This window comes from Augochlora pura, chromosome 7 (assembly GCF_028453695.1).
Source record: "Augochlora pura isolate Apur16 chromosome 7, APUR_v2.2.1, whole genome shotgun sequence".
Lineage (NCBI taxonomy): Eukaryota > Metazoa > Arthropoda > Insecta > Hymenoptera > Halictidae > Augochlora > Augochlora pura.
The window spans coordinates 36,077,627-36,092,006 of record NC_135778.1 but is presented as its reverse complement, the minus strand read 5'-3'; the positions used below and the strand labels follow the sequence as shown (position 1 = coordinate 36,092,006).

The 14,380-nt window shown below is 46.4% G+C and overlaps 1 protein-coding gene across 1 annotated transcript in view; it reads left to right on the top strand.

The window, feature by feature from the left end:
* Positions 1 to 1,684: 1,684 nt before the first annotated feature.
* The window catches only part of LOC144473799 (uncharacterized), a 98,119-nt gene continuing 85,423 nt past the window's right edge, over positions 1,685 to 14,380 (top strand). Inside the window, exon 1 of the mRNA XM_078188020.1 lies at positions 1,685 to 2,732. Within this exon, the coding sequence (XP_078044146.1) occupies positions 2,393 to 2,732 (340 nt within the window). The 5' untranslated portion in view covers positions 1,685 to 2,392. The remainder of the gene's footprint in view (positions 2,733 to 14,380) is intronic.

Genomic DNA, 14,380 nt, shown 5'->3' with positions numbered 1-14,380 from the left:
GATACTATCTGTCATTAGTATCTGTAGAATTTTTAATCGATTGCGATAATCGTGACACCTAATTTCAATACACGAATCGACTGGTAATGGGCGCTACTATTCAGAAAATCACGACTATTATTTTACATAGAAAAATTTTTTGTAATCTTTTTATGTCGAAAGTCGCTGCTGTTGAGCGTTTTGAAAAATTATTTGAAGAAGATACGGCGTCGATAGGTTTTCTAGATGCATTTTTTATGTTCGGTACTTCTGATGTAATACAGCACTTGATTCGATAGAGTTTACTATCTGAAAGATTATTTACTCGTCGCTGTGGAGGCAACGTCAAATAACGTTTACGTGATTGATCGTTTGCTTGAGCCTTGTAAATTTTCCGTCAATATGAAACGTATTATTGAAACAAATACGCTCGCGGAATAGCGATCAGGGAATACCTAGATTAACCAAATTTTTTAATTTACGATCTTTGATATTTGCGACGAATATATTCAATGTTTCATCAGATATACATATGTTATCAACAAAATCGCCAACAACTTGAATTAATATGTACTTGTTATTTTTACAAAGCAATATAAGATGGCTGTGTTAACCTCTTAGGCACGACTCGCCACTATAGTGATTGTTCCTTCCCGAAGGAACATGGTTATTGAGGAAGACGGAAATGCAATTAGCATGGTTCTGGTCGCCAGATGTAGAAAAAGCCTTCTTCTCAAAAATAACCTTCCCCGCGCCCGTGTCATAAACCCCATCAGCAGAAACTCCAGGTGATTCTTCCTTCGGGACGGAACAGTGATTTTCGTGAATGTTTCATGCTTCACTCAATTGTTTTATTAATTATTAAAGTAAACGATTCAAGTGAAAGTGTGTATGTACAATACACTAAGAAAAGAATATATGTAATTAATAATAAACCTACCACGGTCAAAATGACCGGTTTCTAATTTTACAATATTACATAACCTTTAAGAGACCTCTTTGTTTGAATAAATTATATTATTGTAGCAAGCTTTATAATTAAAGTGTCTAAACTGAGTCTAAACAAATTCTATCTCCTCACTCTTATGAGTGAATGCAAACAATATCACTGATTGGTAGATTTAGTTTTAATACTACATATAGCTATACGGAAAAAATATATATTAACTTGTATGTTTATTTAATGGGCTAAAAAAATAGTTTATAATAAATCTAGAATTAAAGAATTAATTTCCACCACAAGACTGGATCGTAATGAATTTATTTTATTATTATAAACGATTATTAAAAATTACAGATATTATAGCAAGTTTTAGTGAAATAACAAATGACTAGAGCAAAGATTCGAGTAAAAATAGTTCGGCATAGAACGTGTTAAAATGTTAATTTAGTTATGAAAAACTTTATTTGCGCAAAATTCAGCCGTGCCTAACAGGTTAAATTCGTTTGCGCGAAGTAGTTTGATCCGAAAATAATTCAGTCCGGGAAAAATAACGACGAACGACCTCGGCGCGCTGCTCGCATAGGAAATGGCGAAGTAATTCGCGGAAAAGCGCGTTTCTGATTTTCGCGGTGCCGCCTGCACAGCCGGCGACGTGCCGACCCGAAGAAGTTGCCCTGAAGCGAAGCGAGACTCGACGGCGCCTGCGTAGCCATGTGACGTCATTGGCGAACCGGGCAGCTCGTTCGCTAGACATTCAGTCTCGCCTCAACGTCGAAGGAGGTTAAACCAGTGGCGTACGTAGCTCGTCGCAAGTAGTATCGCGGAAGTGGTCGGACATACAGGGAGTCGGCCATCGTCGCGCCAATTGCCTTTTTTCAAACGGGAACGAGGAATCAGTGGGATTCAGAGTGGACGCACATTTTATCGCTGATTTTATCGAGACTATCTTCGAACCTCTGCAAAGCAAGAGAAGAAGAAGGAGACAAAGACGTTGAAGAAGAAGAAGAAGAATAGTAACCAGTAAAGTGCAATAGAGGAGAAGAAATCATCTCGCTCGTTATCTCTGTCGTTTGCACAAGCGATTAGCACGCGATCATCGCGTTTTCCATTCCAGCGACATCTATACCTCGCGCACTGGTTCGGATCTGTTCGGTTGAATCGTCGCGTCGCAACGTTCTAAATTGACGTCTGCAACGAGAAACACGTGTCGCAGAGTGCCCGAGAGATTTGGGAGAGAAAAATAGGAACCGAGTAAGAGGCGCTTTTTTCCGGCCTTTCTTGTTCGCGTGCGAACGATGCCTCTGTTATCGCGCGAGTGACAAGTTCTTCTTAACCTTACAAACACGCCGATCCGGAGGCTACAAGGGACAAAAGGTAGTGCATGATACGTTCGCGCGCGTTCCCGCGAGCGTCGCTTTCAGGTGTTCCCTACTATGCACACTAAGAGCACTGCGACACTACTATGAGAGAATGAGCTGCTCGGTGAAGATCTCGTGTGGCAAGAGCTGGAGCGGATCGCAGCGAAGGATCAACTCGCTCGCGGAGGAGCCCGCGGCAGGAAGCGCCGGCTGTTCCGGCCAGGCTGCCCAGCAGGCCTCGACGTCGGCCACGGCGACCGCGTCCGCGACGGCCAGCGCTAACATCCCCGCCTCGAGCACCGCGACCACCGGCCAAAGGATCGCGCCGTTGCGCCCCGTCAGGTCGATCGCCGCTAAAAAAGGGGAGGATACCACGAAACTGCTCAAGTACATCGAGGATAACGTCATCGGCAAGAATGGCACGTTCTTCGGACCGTTCGGCCGCAGGAAAGGTCAGTGATCAATATAGTCTTCTCACCCCTACAGCCTGCCCCTGCCTGCCTGCCTGCCCCCCTCCTCCTCCAGCCCCGTTTCGACGCCCTACCCCGCCTCCCATGGCGGACGGTACGCATCTCTCGTTCCGCGCGCGCGACACAAAGAGACGCGCCTAGGCTCCGCGAGATCCCGTCCGTTAAGGTCATCAACATCGTTCGATTAACGAGGCGAGACCGAACCCGCTGTGTCCTATCAATAAAATCGAAGGTTCTCGCAGCTTCGACAAACGATCGAGCCAGATTCTCGGCCCGTAGGACGAGCCGTTTCCCGCGACGCTCTCTACGTCCCTGCGCGTCGAAGACGAGTTTTTCTTTCGAATTGATCGTGCCCTGGGTATCGCTAGAGAGAACCCTGCGCCGAAAGTCTAGCAGCGTCGAGAAGCAGAAGGACGCCCCGCAAGTGCGCTTGGCATATACCTTTCGTAACACGATACTTGAGAGCCGTTCGGAAACCTCTCGCGTCGCGTGTAGGAAGCATCTCCAATTAAGAGCATAAGAACGCGCGTTGGATCCACCTGGATCGATATAACGCGGCGTTTATTGTTTATCGGTAACGCCGTCGTTGCTGCTGCTGCCTCGTCCTGCCCCGGGGCAGAGCAGACCCCTTTGTCTGAAATCATCGAACGAGCTCGGCCGCGTACACGTCGCTTGCATAATTAATCGACTTCGAGTGTTTCGCGTCCGGATAGAGGAAGGTAGAGGGGGGAAGTACGAGCAGAGAGCGAGAGCCAGAGGTGTTGATAATATAAAGTATTCGTCTCAACGTAAACATCGGGCTATCCTGTTACGGGAACGCCGCGTATACAACGCGCGCGCGGGCTCGTTAAATATTCCGCAGAGCGAATGTTTACGGCGTCGTGTTATTCGAGTGTCGTTGGCCTACCGTCGTCGTCGCCTCGAAGGCCGCCCATTTTTCTGACCCACCGAGATCGTTTTAGCATTCCACGGAACAGCGCCGCTTTTCGAGGAGCTCGTTCGCTCGCTCGCTCGCTCGACTCGATTTCACCGTGATTTTACCAACTGCCTGTTGGGAGCGACAGCTTTAGCTTCCGGATGTCGGAAGCCTCTTTCTTCCGGGGTACTTTGTAATCGTCGCGCGACGTCGAAAGGCGTCCGATCGAGTTAACCGGCCAGTCTTGAGAACTCGCTTGGCGTATCTACGAAGATAGCAATGGAATAGATAGACGGACAGAAAGAAAGAGAGAGAGAGACAGACAGACGGCAGAGATGCGGCCGCGGTTTTCTCGACCGACGCCCACCGAGGCCCATGCGCGATGCAAATAAATTGCCCGGCGTCGGCCATTTAAACTGCTCCATTAGTCCGCGCGCGCAATTCCGCTTGCACGTACCGGATCGCTCTTGTTCTCGAGGTCTCCCGTCGCCGTCTTCGAGAAACGTCGCGGAACCGATTTCAATCGTTTCACTTCAGGTGTGACGCGTCTCTCCGGACAATCTGGGCGTGGAATATCGGGGCAAATTCCAGACAAATGATGCGTCGCAATTGTTCGGAAGGTCGCTCGCGACGAGGACGTTCCTCTCGACGCGTGCGCAGCGCTAACGATTTTTCAAATAATCGAATAGTTTCGGTCCACTGTTCCATAGCTTGAGAAGCAGTAATTTTTTGATCTGTACAAAGAATCGTCGACACGCCAGGGACCGAGGACTCGCTTCTCGCGTTGCGAACAATGGTATCGTTTAGAAAAGAATTAAAAGCCTGTGCGTCACCGATTCGCGTGTTATTGTCTGACCCCGTGCGCTCTTCAGATGCAGCGTTGTCAAACCGATACACTATCTCTTTTAATTTCACTAGATACGAGTACTCGAGAAGATGCTATTGAATTTTTCAAAGTAAACCGATAATTCCAGCGGACAGAGTGGTTTTCTATTTTCATCGCGGCTTCGGATCGATCGTCTTTATCCGACGGCGAGATTCGTCAGCAACCTTGTACTTGATTAGGTTCGCTCTTGGTTCCTATCGCTCTTTACACGCATCGAAAGATATCACCGTATCAGATGTTACGATACTTGTGCACGTACTATACATACTATGCCGCGAATGACCAATAGGAAAAGGGTCGTGGCAAGTAGTTTTTCCATCACGGATCAGCAGCTGACGGAACCGTCGTCGTCGATACACTCAGTCGGGTTAATCACCTTTCGTTCGTCAAATAAACGGTATTAGCGCTAATAGCCGGTAGTGTGAACGAGAGGGTTGCGTGATTCATTGAACGCTCCCGAGAAAAAAAGCTGCCGCGGTGAATACGGGCGGTCGGTCGGCGGTCGAAAAACAAGTTTTTCGGCCGACTCCGACGGTTGAACCAGATGCGTTGATGGCTGTCCGACGCAAGGTCGCCCTATTGTCCGCGAGGAACGACTCTTCCCGAGAGACGGGGATAGGGTGTTTCGTCGATCGGGAATCGTTCTCGCGGATAATATAAAATGATGCCCCGGGGCCGTGGTAACAACTCACCTCGCGGACACGAGCGTGGCGCGATAGCGGCGAATGCACGGCTCGCGATAAGACGGTTTACTACGTTGGTAGCGTTATCGGAGCGGGCACAGTCAAGGACTCGGCGAAGAGAACACCGTACGAAAGAGAACGAAAACGAAAGTGCATACGTAGTTCGTGCCCGGCTCTCCCCGGCATCATCGATGTCGTCATCGCGTGGATATAGCCACGCGGATGGCTGCTGCTGCTTCAAGTGCAAGGTCAACCGGTGAAATACACCCGAATCCTTGGTCCGGCGACGCGGTTCCGTTGCGGCTTCGGTCCCCTCCGCCACCTCTTGTCATCGTCGTCGCGTCTCGAGCAACGCCGTCTCGCGTTTTCGAAATTCGACGATTACGCTTCGAAGAAACGCGATAACCCCTTGATTCCGTGTACCGCGAAGCAATTACGACGATTTCTGTAATCGGAGCCCGTTTACCGAAAAGCTTCGAAAGCAACTGCAACGCAAAATTTCTTTCGCCACTCGCTATTTCATTTCTTTCGATTACGAACACTGTTGTCTTGTAATTTTTACTTCGTTTAATCGGCGCAGTTGTTTGTTTCTTTATTCTTGGAGTCGCGCGTTCTTTGAAAAAACAGCTGAGGAACCTATTTAGCAGAATAGACCGAAGAACCTATACGATAATAACCTAGTCGTACCATTGATCGGAATGAGGAAAAAAACAGTTGACAATTGCCAGTTTAGAGCCAATGAAAATAGCAGCCGTATATCATTCTCTTATGCAAGTTTCTCCGAATATTGAGATACGATAAGTTCGGTACACACGCAGAATTCAGCTTTCGGTTTGCGAACAGGTTGGAGATCTGGTTCGAACCGCCTCCGGAATAATGATAACCCGAGTAGTAGTACGATCTGGCATTAAACGACCTGAAAAACAAACGCGGGAGAGAAAGAACGATATTATGTATACAGATCCGTGCGCCGTGACTCAGGCACGAATTTACCGAATGCGCGTAATAAAAAAGATCGCTTACGTAAGCCCCCGCCTTGCCTTCTATTTGATTTTATTACTAAGTTATTAAAGGTTTTTTTATGCCGCGACATTTTGCCGCGGCCAGTTCCCGAGGTGTTAGAAATTTTCCACGGAATCGCGCGCGCCCTGCGTCCGATCGATAAATCTGTCAATAAAGAAATGGCGGATTACGAAACTGTTTACATATAATCGGCAGAGTTATGCGCGCGCGATATCGGACGCCGGGCGATAACTCGTTTAAGTGGAATTAATTACGGCCCCAGCTGTGCCCGAGACGAAAGCTGTGGCGAAACGCTGAGAAAGGGACTCTAACCCGTATCAGGGTCATACGAATCGTGTGTTTACACGAGCCTCGCTTTTTTTTTCGCCGATCAATCCCTCGCTTGTGTCCCATTCGCGTTTTACGGAGATAACGTATGCGTCGGTCGCCGCGATCGTTCAGGAGATTTCCGTATGTTAGTAAACAAATTCGTCGGAATGCGAAACGAAGAAACTGCCGTCATCTTCGACAGTCGTTTCAATATTCAGAATTAATGATTTGGAATTAATAATAGCAGTTGCGTTCAGTCGGCTCATTATTATTCTTTGTAGCTACCTATTCTAGCCAATTATTTTATAATCATTGTTTTCACAATTTTATCCGCTAACTAACCTCTGACAGAAATTCTATCATTTTCTGACCGCTGTGAAGTATCTCTGAAATGACGCATACAACACGTTGAATAAAAATGTTAAATTAAAACGACTGTAATGCATGCAGCTGGTATGGAAAGTATTCGCATTCCTATTAAAATGGAATCACCTTTTTATAATTGAGTCAAACGATTTAAATTCTTTTTCGTATGTTAAAGAGATTTACAGCTTGTTGGCATGAAAAAATAATTGAAAGCGATGTTTCTTAACTTGTAAAAAAGTTATTCCGTTTTAAAAGGTGCTTGGCTAACAAGAAAACTTAATAACTAGATTGTTAAAAATTAAAATTTTTTATATCCATTGGAACAAAATAAATGTTTCTTTCTTCCTTGAATATTCTTAATAAAACGTAACGAATACGTTCGGAAATTTCAAATGCAACAGATACAGTAGTAAGGTTATGTCGAGGTTACGTCACATTTTGTAAAAGCTACAGGAAATTCAATTTTCTCATAGAACCGATATATACAGTTTGGTGAATACTAGTTGTTCTATTATACATAAAAATACTGCACTTTGGAATCGAAGAATCGTGTCTGCAATTGAATCACAGTATTGACAGACAGAGAAACGCGTGTAAAGTCCTGACACATCCCCGTATCTATCCTCGTATGATTGCACAGACGGAACGAATTTCTGTTTATATTTTTCTTACGCGCAGCGTATCGCGGACAGCGCTCACCCGATAAGATAGTCCGCGCAGCGAATTTCGACGGCTGTTGTCGGAGAGCTCGTGTCGTCGACGAGTCTAATTCACTTTCTCCGGCAACCGAGCGAGAGAGGGGGGGGGGGGTTTATTTTGAAACGAACGACGGTCGATTAGCATGCGGAGAGCTGCGCACGGAAACGATCGCGACGGGCGACCCTTCGTCGTTCGTATCGACACCTAGTTGACCCAATTCCGCTCCTCGCATAATGGTGGCGCATCGCGCAGCGCGGCGGAGTACGATGCTGCACGCGAGACCAATCCGCGGCGATCGTGTATTGCTCGTTTCGTCCTGCGAAAATTGCTCGTCAATAGGGGCATTACGGGCAGGCGAATCGGTGTCATTTAGACGGAGAGTAGTTCCGCGGGCGAGCGCGCAATAAAACTGGACGGCATAACGACGAGCATTGTGCCAGGAAACAACGGGTCGCATTCACTATGATTTCGCTCCGGGCCGGATACGCCGCTGCTGCTCCTCTCTTCTGCGCGTTCGCTCGATCGCTTGAGATTCCAGATAGATCCACCGGCCGAGCCGGACGCGAATAATAATTCCATCGCGTAATTGCACGATTCGACGTGTAAACACCGGCGGCGGAAAAATTCTGACGCATGAAATCGGTTCGTGCCGCCTCGCGCTGTGTCGGCTCTCGTGCGCGTGGATCGAGCACGATAGCCGTGTTATCAGTATCGATATCGATCGGTGAAATCACGGGCTTTTGACCCAATCGCCGGCTTTTAGGTCATCTAGCCACGCGTGATTCCGCGCGATCGCTCATCGCCATAAACTTGTTGGTCTTTCAGCTCGATCGAGGCGCGAGGCCTATTTCTTCGGTGCCTTCCGGTATCACGTGGCGGAAAGCTGTTTCCTCCCACGCGCGCGTCGTTTGCACCGATTTCTATCGAGAAAGAGATCGCCCTCGTGTTTTTATCGTGTCTTCGTTTCGCGTTGCCTTTGACGATTTCCTACATTTACTAAGAGTCGCGCGGCGCGTCTGTGAAGTTCGCGCGCGTATTCGGACATTGAATTCGCGGCGTAAGACTTTAAAGAACCGTGTCGGATTTCGCGGGAGATGCGTTCCGCAGGTCGCATAACTGCGTTTCACTCCTGGACGCTACCAAGGGGAGGTGCTCGAGTTACATACATCACGATTCGAGTTTGCGCGAAACCGTCGCTATATCCCGGCGGAACCCGAGCGTTGGCTCGCTATCGTTATTCACACATTCTACGCACGTTGTTCTCACGGTCTTCGGAATGGCACCGCGCGCGACGGTCGTCGTCGTATCGTCGCGGCGGCTACTATTGCGGTCTGGCACCATCTCCGTTTCAAAACTCTTTATTCTCTAATCGCCTCTTCTCGGACTGTAACCTTGTCCTCCTGGTAACTGATATCGACGTTTCCGTTGATCATACAGCACGCTGTGTCTGGTGAAATCATCGTTCACTGATTCACGGACTAAATAATAAAATCACACCGTTCGCACGCTGTACACGATTTGTTTATAACTTCTCGCAGATACGGTAAAATAATTTTTTCCGGTATAATAATTATTTTTACGGTAAAATAATATTAAAAATTAATCTCTTTGCTTCCTACAGGTGTTAACAGAATTCAATATGGCCGATGTGTTGGTAAACCTCTTAGGCATGGCTGGATTTTGCTCAAATAAAGTTTTCCATAACTAAATTACTGGCTTATAATGTTTCCATTTTATGTGACAAAATATATTTTATAAATATGAAATTGTTTCTTATCACTTGTACCAATAGTTTTACTGCTAAGAATTTTTTTAATCTAAACTCTGTTAGTATAAAAATTATTCTGGAATGTGACAGAATAATCTTAGTGATGCCTTAGAGTCATCACTAAGTGCAAAGTAAATCGCCACTCGAGTGCAAAGGGTTAAAATATCCGGTAAAAATATATTCTATTCGATATTATGAAACTCATAAATAAACCTGACCTGGAGTAGAAACAGGTAGAACGAGGGAGGTTCGAGTTGGCTCTTCTCACCTTCGCTCTCCCAAATCGATCGAATTTCGAACGCGCAATCGTTCTCCGGTTTACCATTAATGAAACGACTCGTAATTACCTCACCGGTCACGTATTTCCGTCGCAGGATAGTTAAGAAAAGCGCGCGAGATAACAATTACGTTTGTTTCTAGCAACAACGCTTGCCACGATCTCAAATTCCATCGCAGCGGATGTCCGATATTAGATATCTGGCGCTACCGCATATAGTTATGATGTCACCCGTTATGGGAGCCGATGCAGAAAGTCGGCGTAGCCGAGTTACTAGGATTCTTCGCGAACGTTCGCGGAACGTAAACGCCCCGGACGTAGACCTAAACCCTAAACATAACCTGACCTAACCTTGACATAAACTTTGCGACGTAGAATCAGCTTGATGATAAAAATGTCAAACGTCTGCATTTTTGTTATCGCTCCAACACCATTTGACAATAATATAACCGAGTGTGTTTAAGATTGTTCGCAGACGCGTCAGCTGTCCTATAGACCATAACCTCTTAGGTTATGGGTAAAATAGGTAAAAATTACCATTTTTCTTAATATATATTTTTTCCGTATATCTATATATAGTATTAATTACATATGTTCTTTTCTTTGTGTATTGTACATACGCACTTTCACTTTAATAATTAATAAAACAATTGAGTAAAGCACGAGACGTTCACGAAAGCCACTATAGTGGCGCGTTGTGTCTAAGAGATTAACGAAACATACAAATTTAAACGAATGGTTAGAAACCAGACTGTTAAATAATATATTCAGATTGTTGGATATATCACAACAGAAATTAATTTTGGAAACCCAGTTAAAAATTACTGTCTGTTATTTTAGAAAATTATATTGAAAAATCATTTTAGAAAATTATTTCAGAAAATTAAATTTGATCAAAGAGCAAATGAATGGCCGACAAGCAGCGTAATTTCGTAATCTGGTTCCATTGATTTCGGCACCGATGCATTTCAGAGAAGCGCGAACAGTCGGCGAAATCGTTTCACCACGCCCATTCGCCGACTTCGCAATAATTCCCGGTGCGCGGGAAAGCAACGGCGGCCGGCCAGCGTTCTGTGCACCGCACATATTGTCGCCGGGCGTCATTTATGCATAATGTCCTTTCGCGGCTCGGAAAGAATGCGCAACCATCGGGCGTCGCGCGCGCGTAATCTCGCTGCATAAGGACGGAATTACGCCCGGCGCGACCTGCCCCGGTAGAGAGAGATCTACTTTCACAAAAAGGTAAACCGCGAGCGAGCAACGCGGCGCGGACGGCGTGTGCAGGCTTGAATTTACGCGTTTCGACGTGTCCTCGAGTTTCACCGCTTTTCGCTGGAACGGCCGCGCGGGGTTCGAGATATATCGTCCGGTCGCGAACGCGTCGAGACGCCGTTCAACGTTCCGTAATTTCCTCGAGGATCGGGCGCGCAGGTTCGAGCCCGATAATCGCGGCCGCGAGCTGGCTCGGCAAATTTCAGCGACGACGACGACGACGGCGTTTCTTTGCTCGAGATAGCGAGAAGACGCAGACTGACGACGCTCCCTGCGACATATTAATACATTGAGTGCCGCGTCAGTCGCCGGTGACTGACACCCGAGCCTTCCGTTCAGGTCGCGTCAGTCATCGGCAACTGACAGTATAAAATATGATAATAAACTTAAAATCTACATTGTTTTAAGTTGTTATCTAAAAACAGAAATATCTTTCACCGCGATAAGAAACTAACATGTCTAAACATTCGCATCGAGTAAATTCTAATTTGTTAGTAACGCGCTGCGCGTTGCTGTACCGCGATACCAGCGCGCTCGGCCCGACGGGGAAGTCGTTATTAAAACCCGCGCGTCGCTCGACGTGTTAATTATAATAGCGACATTTATAACAGCTCGGCTTTCTTCGTCGAGAGACACGAGCATGCATCTGGAGACGCGGCGCGGGGCGCTCACGAACCAGGATCGCGGATTCGGGTCACTGGGCGCAGCGCGTGCTAGCGATTCGCGGGCGCGAACGGTCGCCGTCGTCGGGGGGAGGGGAGGGGAGGGGGGCAACGAAGATGGGAAACGGGAACGGAAAACGATCGTAATCTAAGCGCGTATGTAGGTGATGGATGCGGCGCGGCGTGTTGCGCGCCGTGGTCGTGGTCGTGTCGTCTCGTGTCGTGGGTCGAAGTCCGGTAACGGGATAAGATGAAGTCCGGGATACCGTGGTGCTCGTCCTCCGACGTCCTGATTTCCTCATAAGGACGCGGGCGCGCGAAGATATCCACGGTCTCCGCTACGCCGAAGAGGAACCCGGAGACCGCGCAGAAACGATCTCCTCAACGGAGAAACACGTTTATTCAGAGACGTGACTCACAGTTCGACAAAATCGCGGACCGTGCGAACGCTCCTCTCCGTGTCTCTCGACTTTCGAAAATCGGCGACGTCGCTTTTTCTCGCCTTCGAGGCTTTCAGTCTTCTTCTTCTTTTTTTTTTTGTTTCCTTTACGCGCGAACGTCATTGGTCTTTCGAGGAATCGCGTAATTGGGATGACTCGGCCGAATCCAGCGGCGCGGCCGTGACGATTATCGCCGGTTTATCGGGATGCCTGCGTCATCTAGCGTGTGTTTGCTAATTCGTCGGATCGGTAATTACGCGGACTTCACGCCGATTAAAACCGGGAATGTTTCACGCGAAATTGGGAATGAATGCTTTTTGATTTTCGTGCGATTTCTCCGAGAGACGCGCAAGAATTTACGTTCGAGTGTCGCCGCAGACGTTCATTGAAATTCTTTTTCTCTCCTTGAACGTGTTTTATCGGTTCGTTGGTTGCATCTTATTCGTCCGAAGGACGTCGGGCGGGGATTTTACTGGCGCTATCGAGCGGCTATTATTCGGCAGGGGTAATCTGGAAATTAGAATTATATAATTTATTTTAACACGTTTGTCGCCCAGCGCGAATCGCTCGAGTCTCTTACCGGGCCTAAATTCGATAGTCAGAACGCATAGGATGACGTTATATTTTATATATTGAATATAAATTAATGTACGACAAATATAATAATGTATGAATTATACTCCCGTGCTTCAAATAAGATTTTCATAAATTAAATAAATAAAATAAATATAATCTTGAATAAGAAGAGTCATAAGATAGAATTATAAAAGTTAATATATACATATTTTGCAATAATTTGTACAAACCTATTCGGAATCATAATATGATCGTGGTTGCACAGCGTCGTATTTAAATTAAAGTGCACAATCAAAAGTTCAGCGATCTGACTCGTAACTCTTCATCCAAATAGTGCTCATTTCGTCGCTCTTTGGTACGGTGAAACAGTTGTTCGTATCCCTTTGTCCTTTGAAAGGGATCGAAGACATTCGTACGTACGGGTTAGCAGTAGGATAAATCACCTGTCCTTAACAGAGACGTCTCGCGTAACTCTGGCCGTTTCCTTTCGTTCCGGATGCTCTTTAATGTTTCAATTCTCGCGTCACTCCCAAGTGCTCGAGGCGACTTTTGTTTCCAAATCGATGTTTGCCGCGAAATGCTTTAACTTCGTCGAGGACCAGGTGCTGCGAGATCAAAGATTCTCGGTTGTTAATAATAATTATATATTATATTAATATATTATAATAATTATATACTATATTAAAACGTTCGTCGCCTAATATGAATCGGTCCAGGTTCTTAGTAGGTCGAAATCCGACAGTAGGATCCTATAGGATAACATTATATTTTATATATTGAATACAAATTAATGTATAATATATTAAATAATGTATTAAAATTGTGAGAATTTTTAATATTTTTATTTCGTATATTTTACATTTCCTGGAGCTTGTTCCATTAAATTCCTGTGCTATAAATGGGATTTTCATAAATTAAATAAATTAAATTAATTAATTAAATAAATAAAGTTCTATTTAACTTGAACAAGAAGAGCGTGCATATTTGGATGACGGGTGTCCCACAGAAGCATACTTGTCACCCAGATATGAGTGACGCGGCGAACGTGTTAATATATTATAATAATTATAGTTCCTCCACGGAATTTAAACTTCGAAATGAGTAATCTCGATTGACCCGTTATCGCGAGTATTGAACCTACAATGGTTGAACGGCGACTGGATTACGCGTCGACCCTGTCGACGGGCGTAACAGTTACGACCGAGGTGGCATCCTGTATAGTGCCAGGTAATCCGAGATCCGGCGTGAAACTTAAAAGTCAGGGACTATGTCAACATCTATTAGAGAAACGCTTCTTCCAAACGGCTAAGTCAGCAGTTCTCGAACACATCGTCGTTCCTTATCCTTCGTCTATTTTGATACACGCGCGCCGGGTCACCCGCGCGCAACGTCGGAGCACGTTTCAGGCGGCTCGCGTTCGCGTGACTACCACTCAAACCGCCTCTCGATTATAACGATTTCACGCTGGCGTTCGTCGTCTCGTTTAAACGATCTCCGCTCGCGCGCGGATGATCTTGAAAACGTTTGACCTTTGCTATCCGATTGTCCGGGCGGCGTATCGGAGCCGGTTCGCGGACACAAAAACGGAAACGGCCGTCGTCGCTCCACGACGCGAAAGAAACTCGGCTCGCGTGAAATGCAACCGGGGGACCGCCAAAGAAACAATGGATAGGTCGGCCGTGGTAAAAACCCGCGCATTCGTGGAAAAGGGGATGGGGAAATATGCGGCGCGCGTTGCACCACGGCTGAGAAT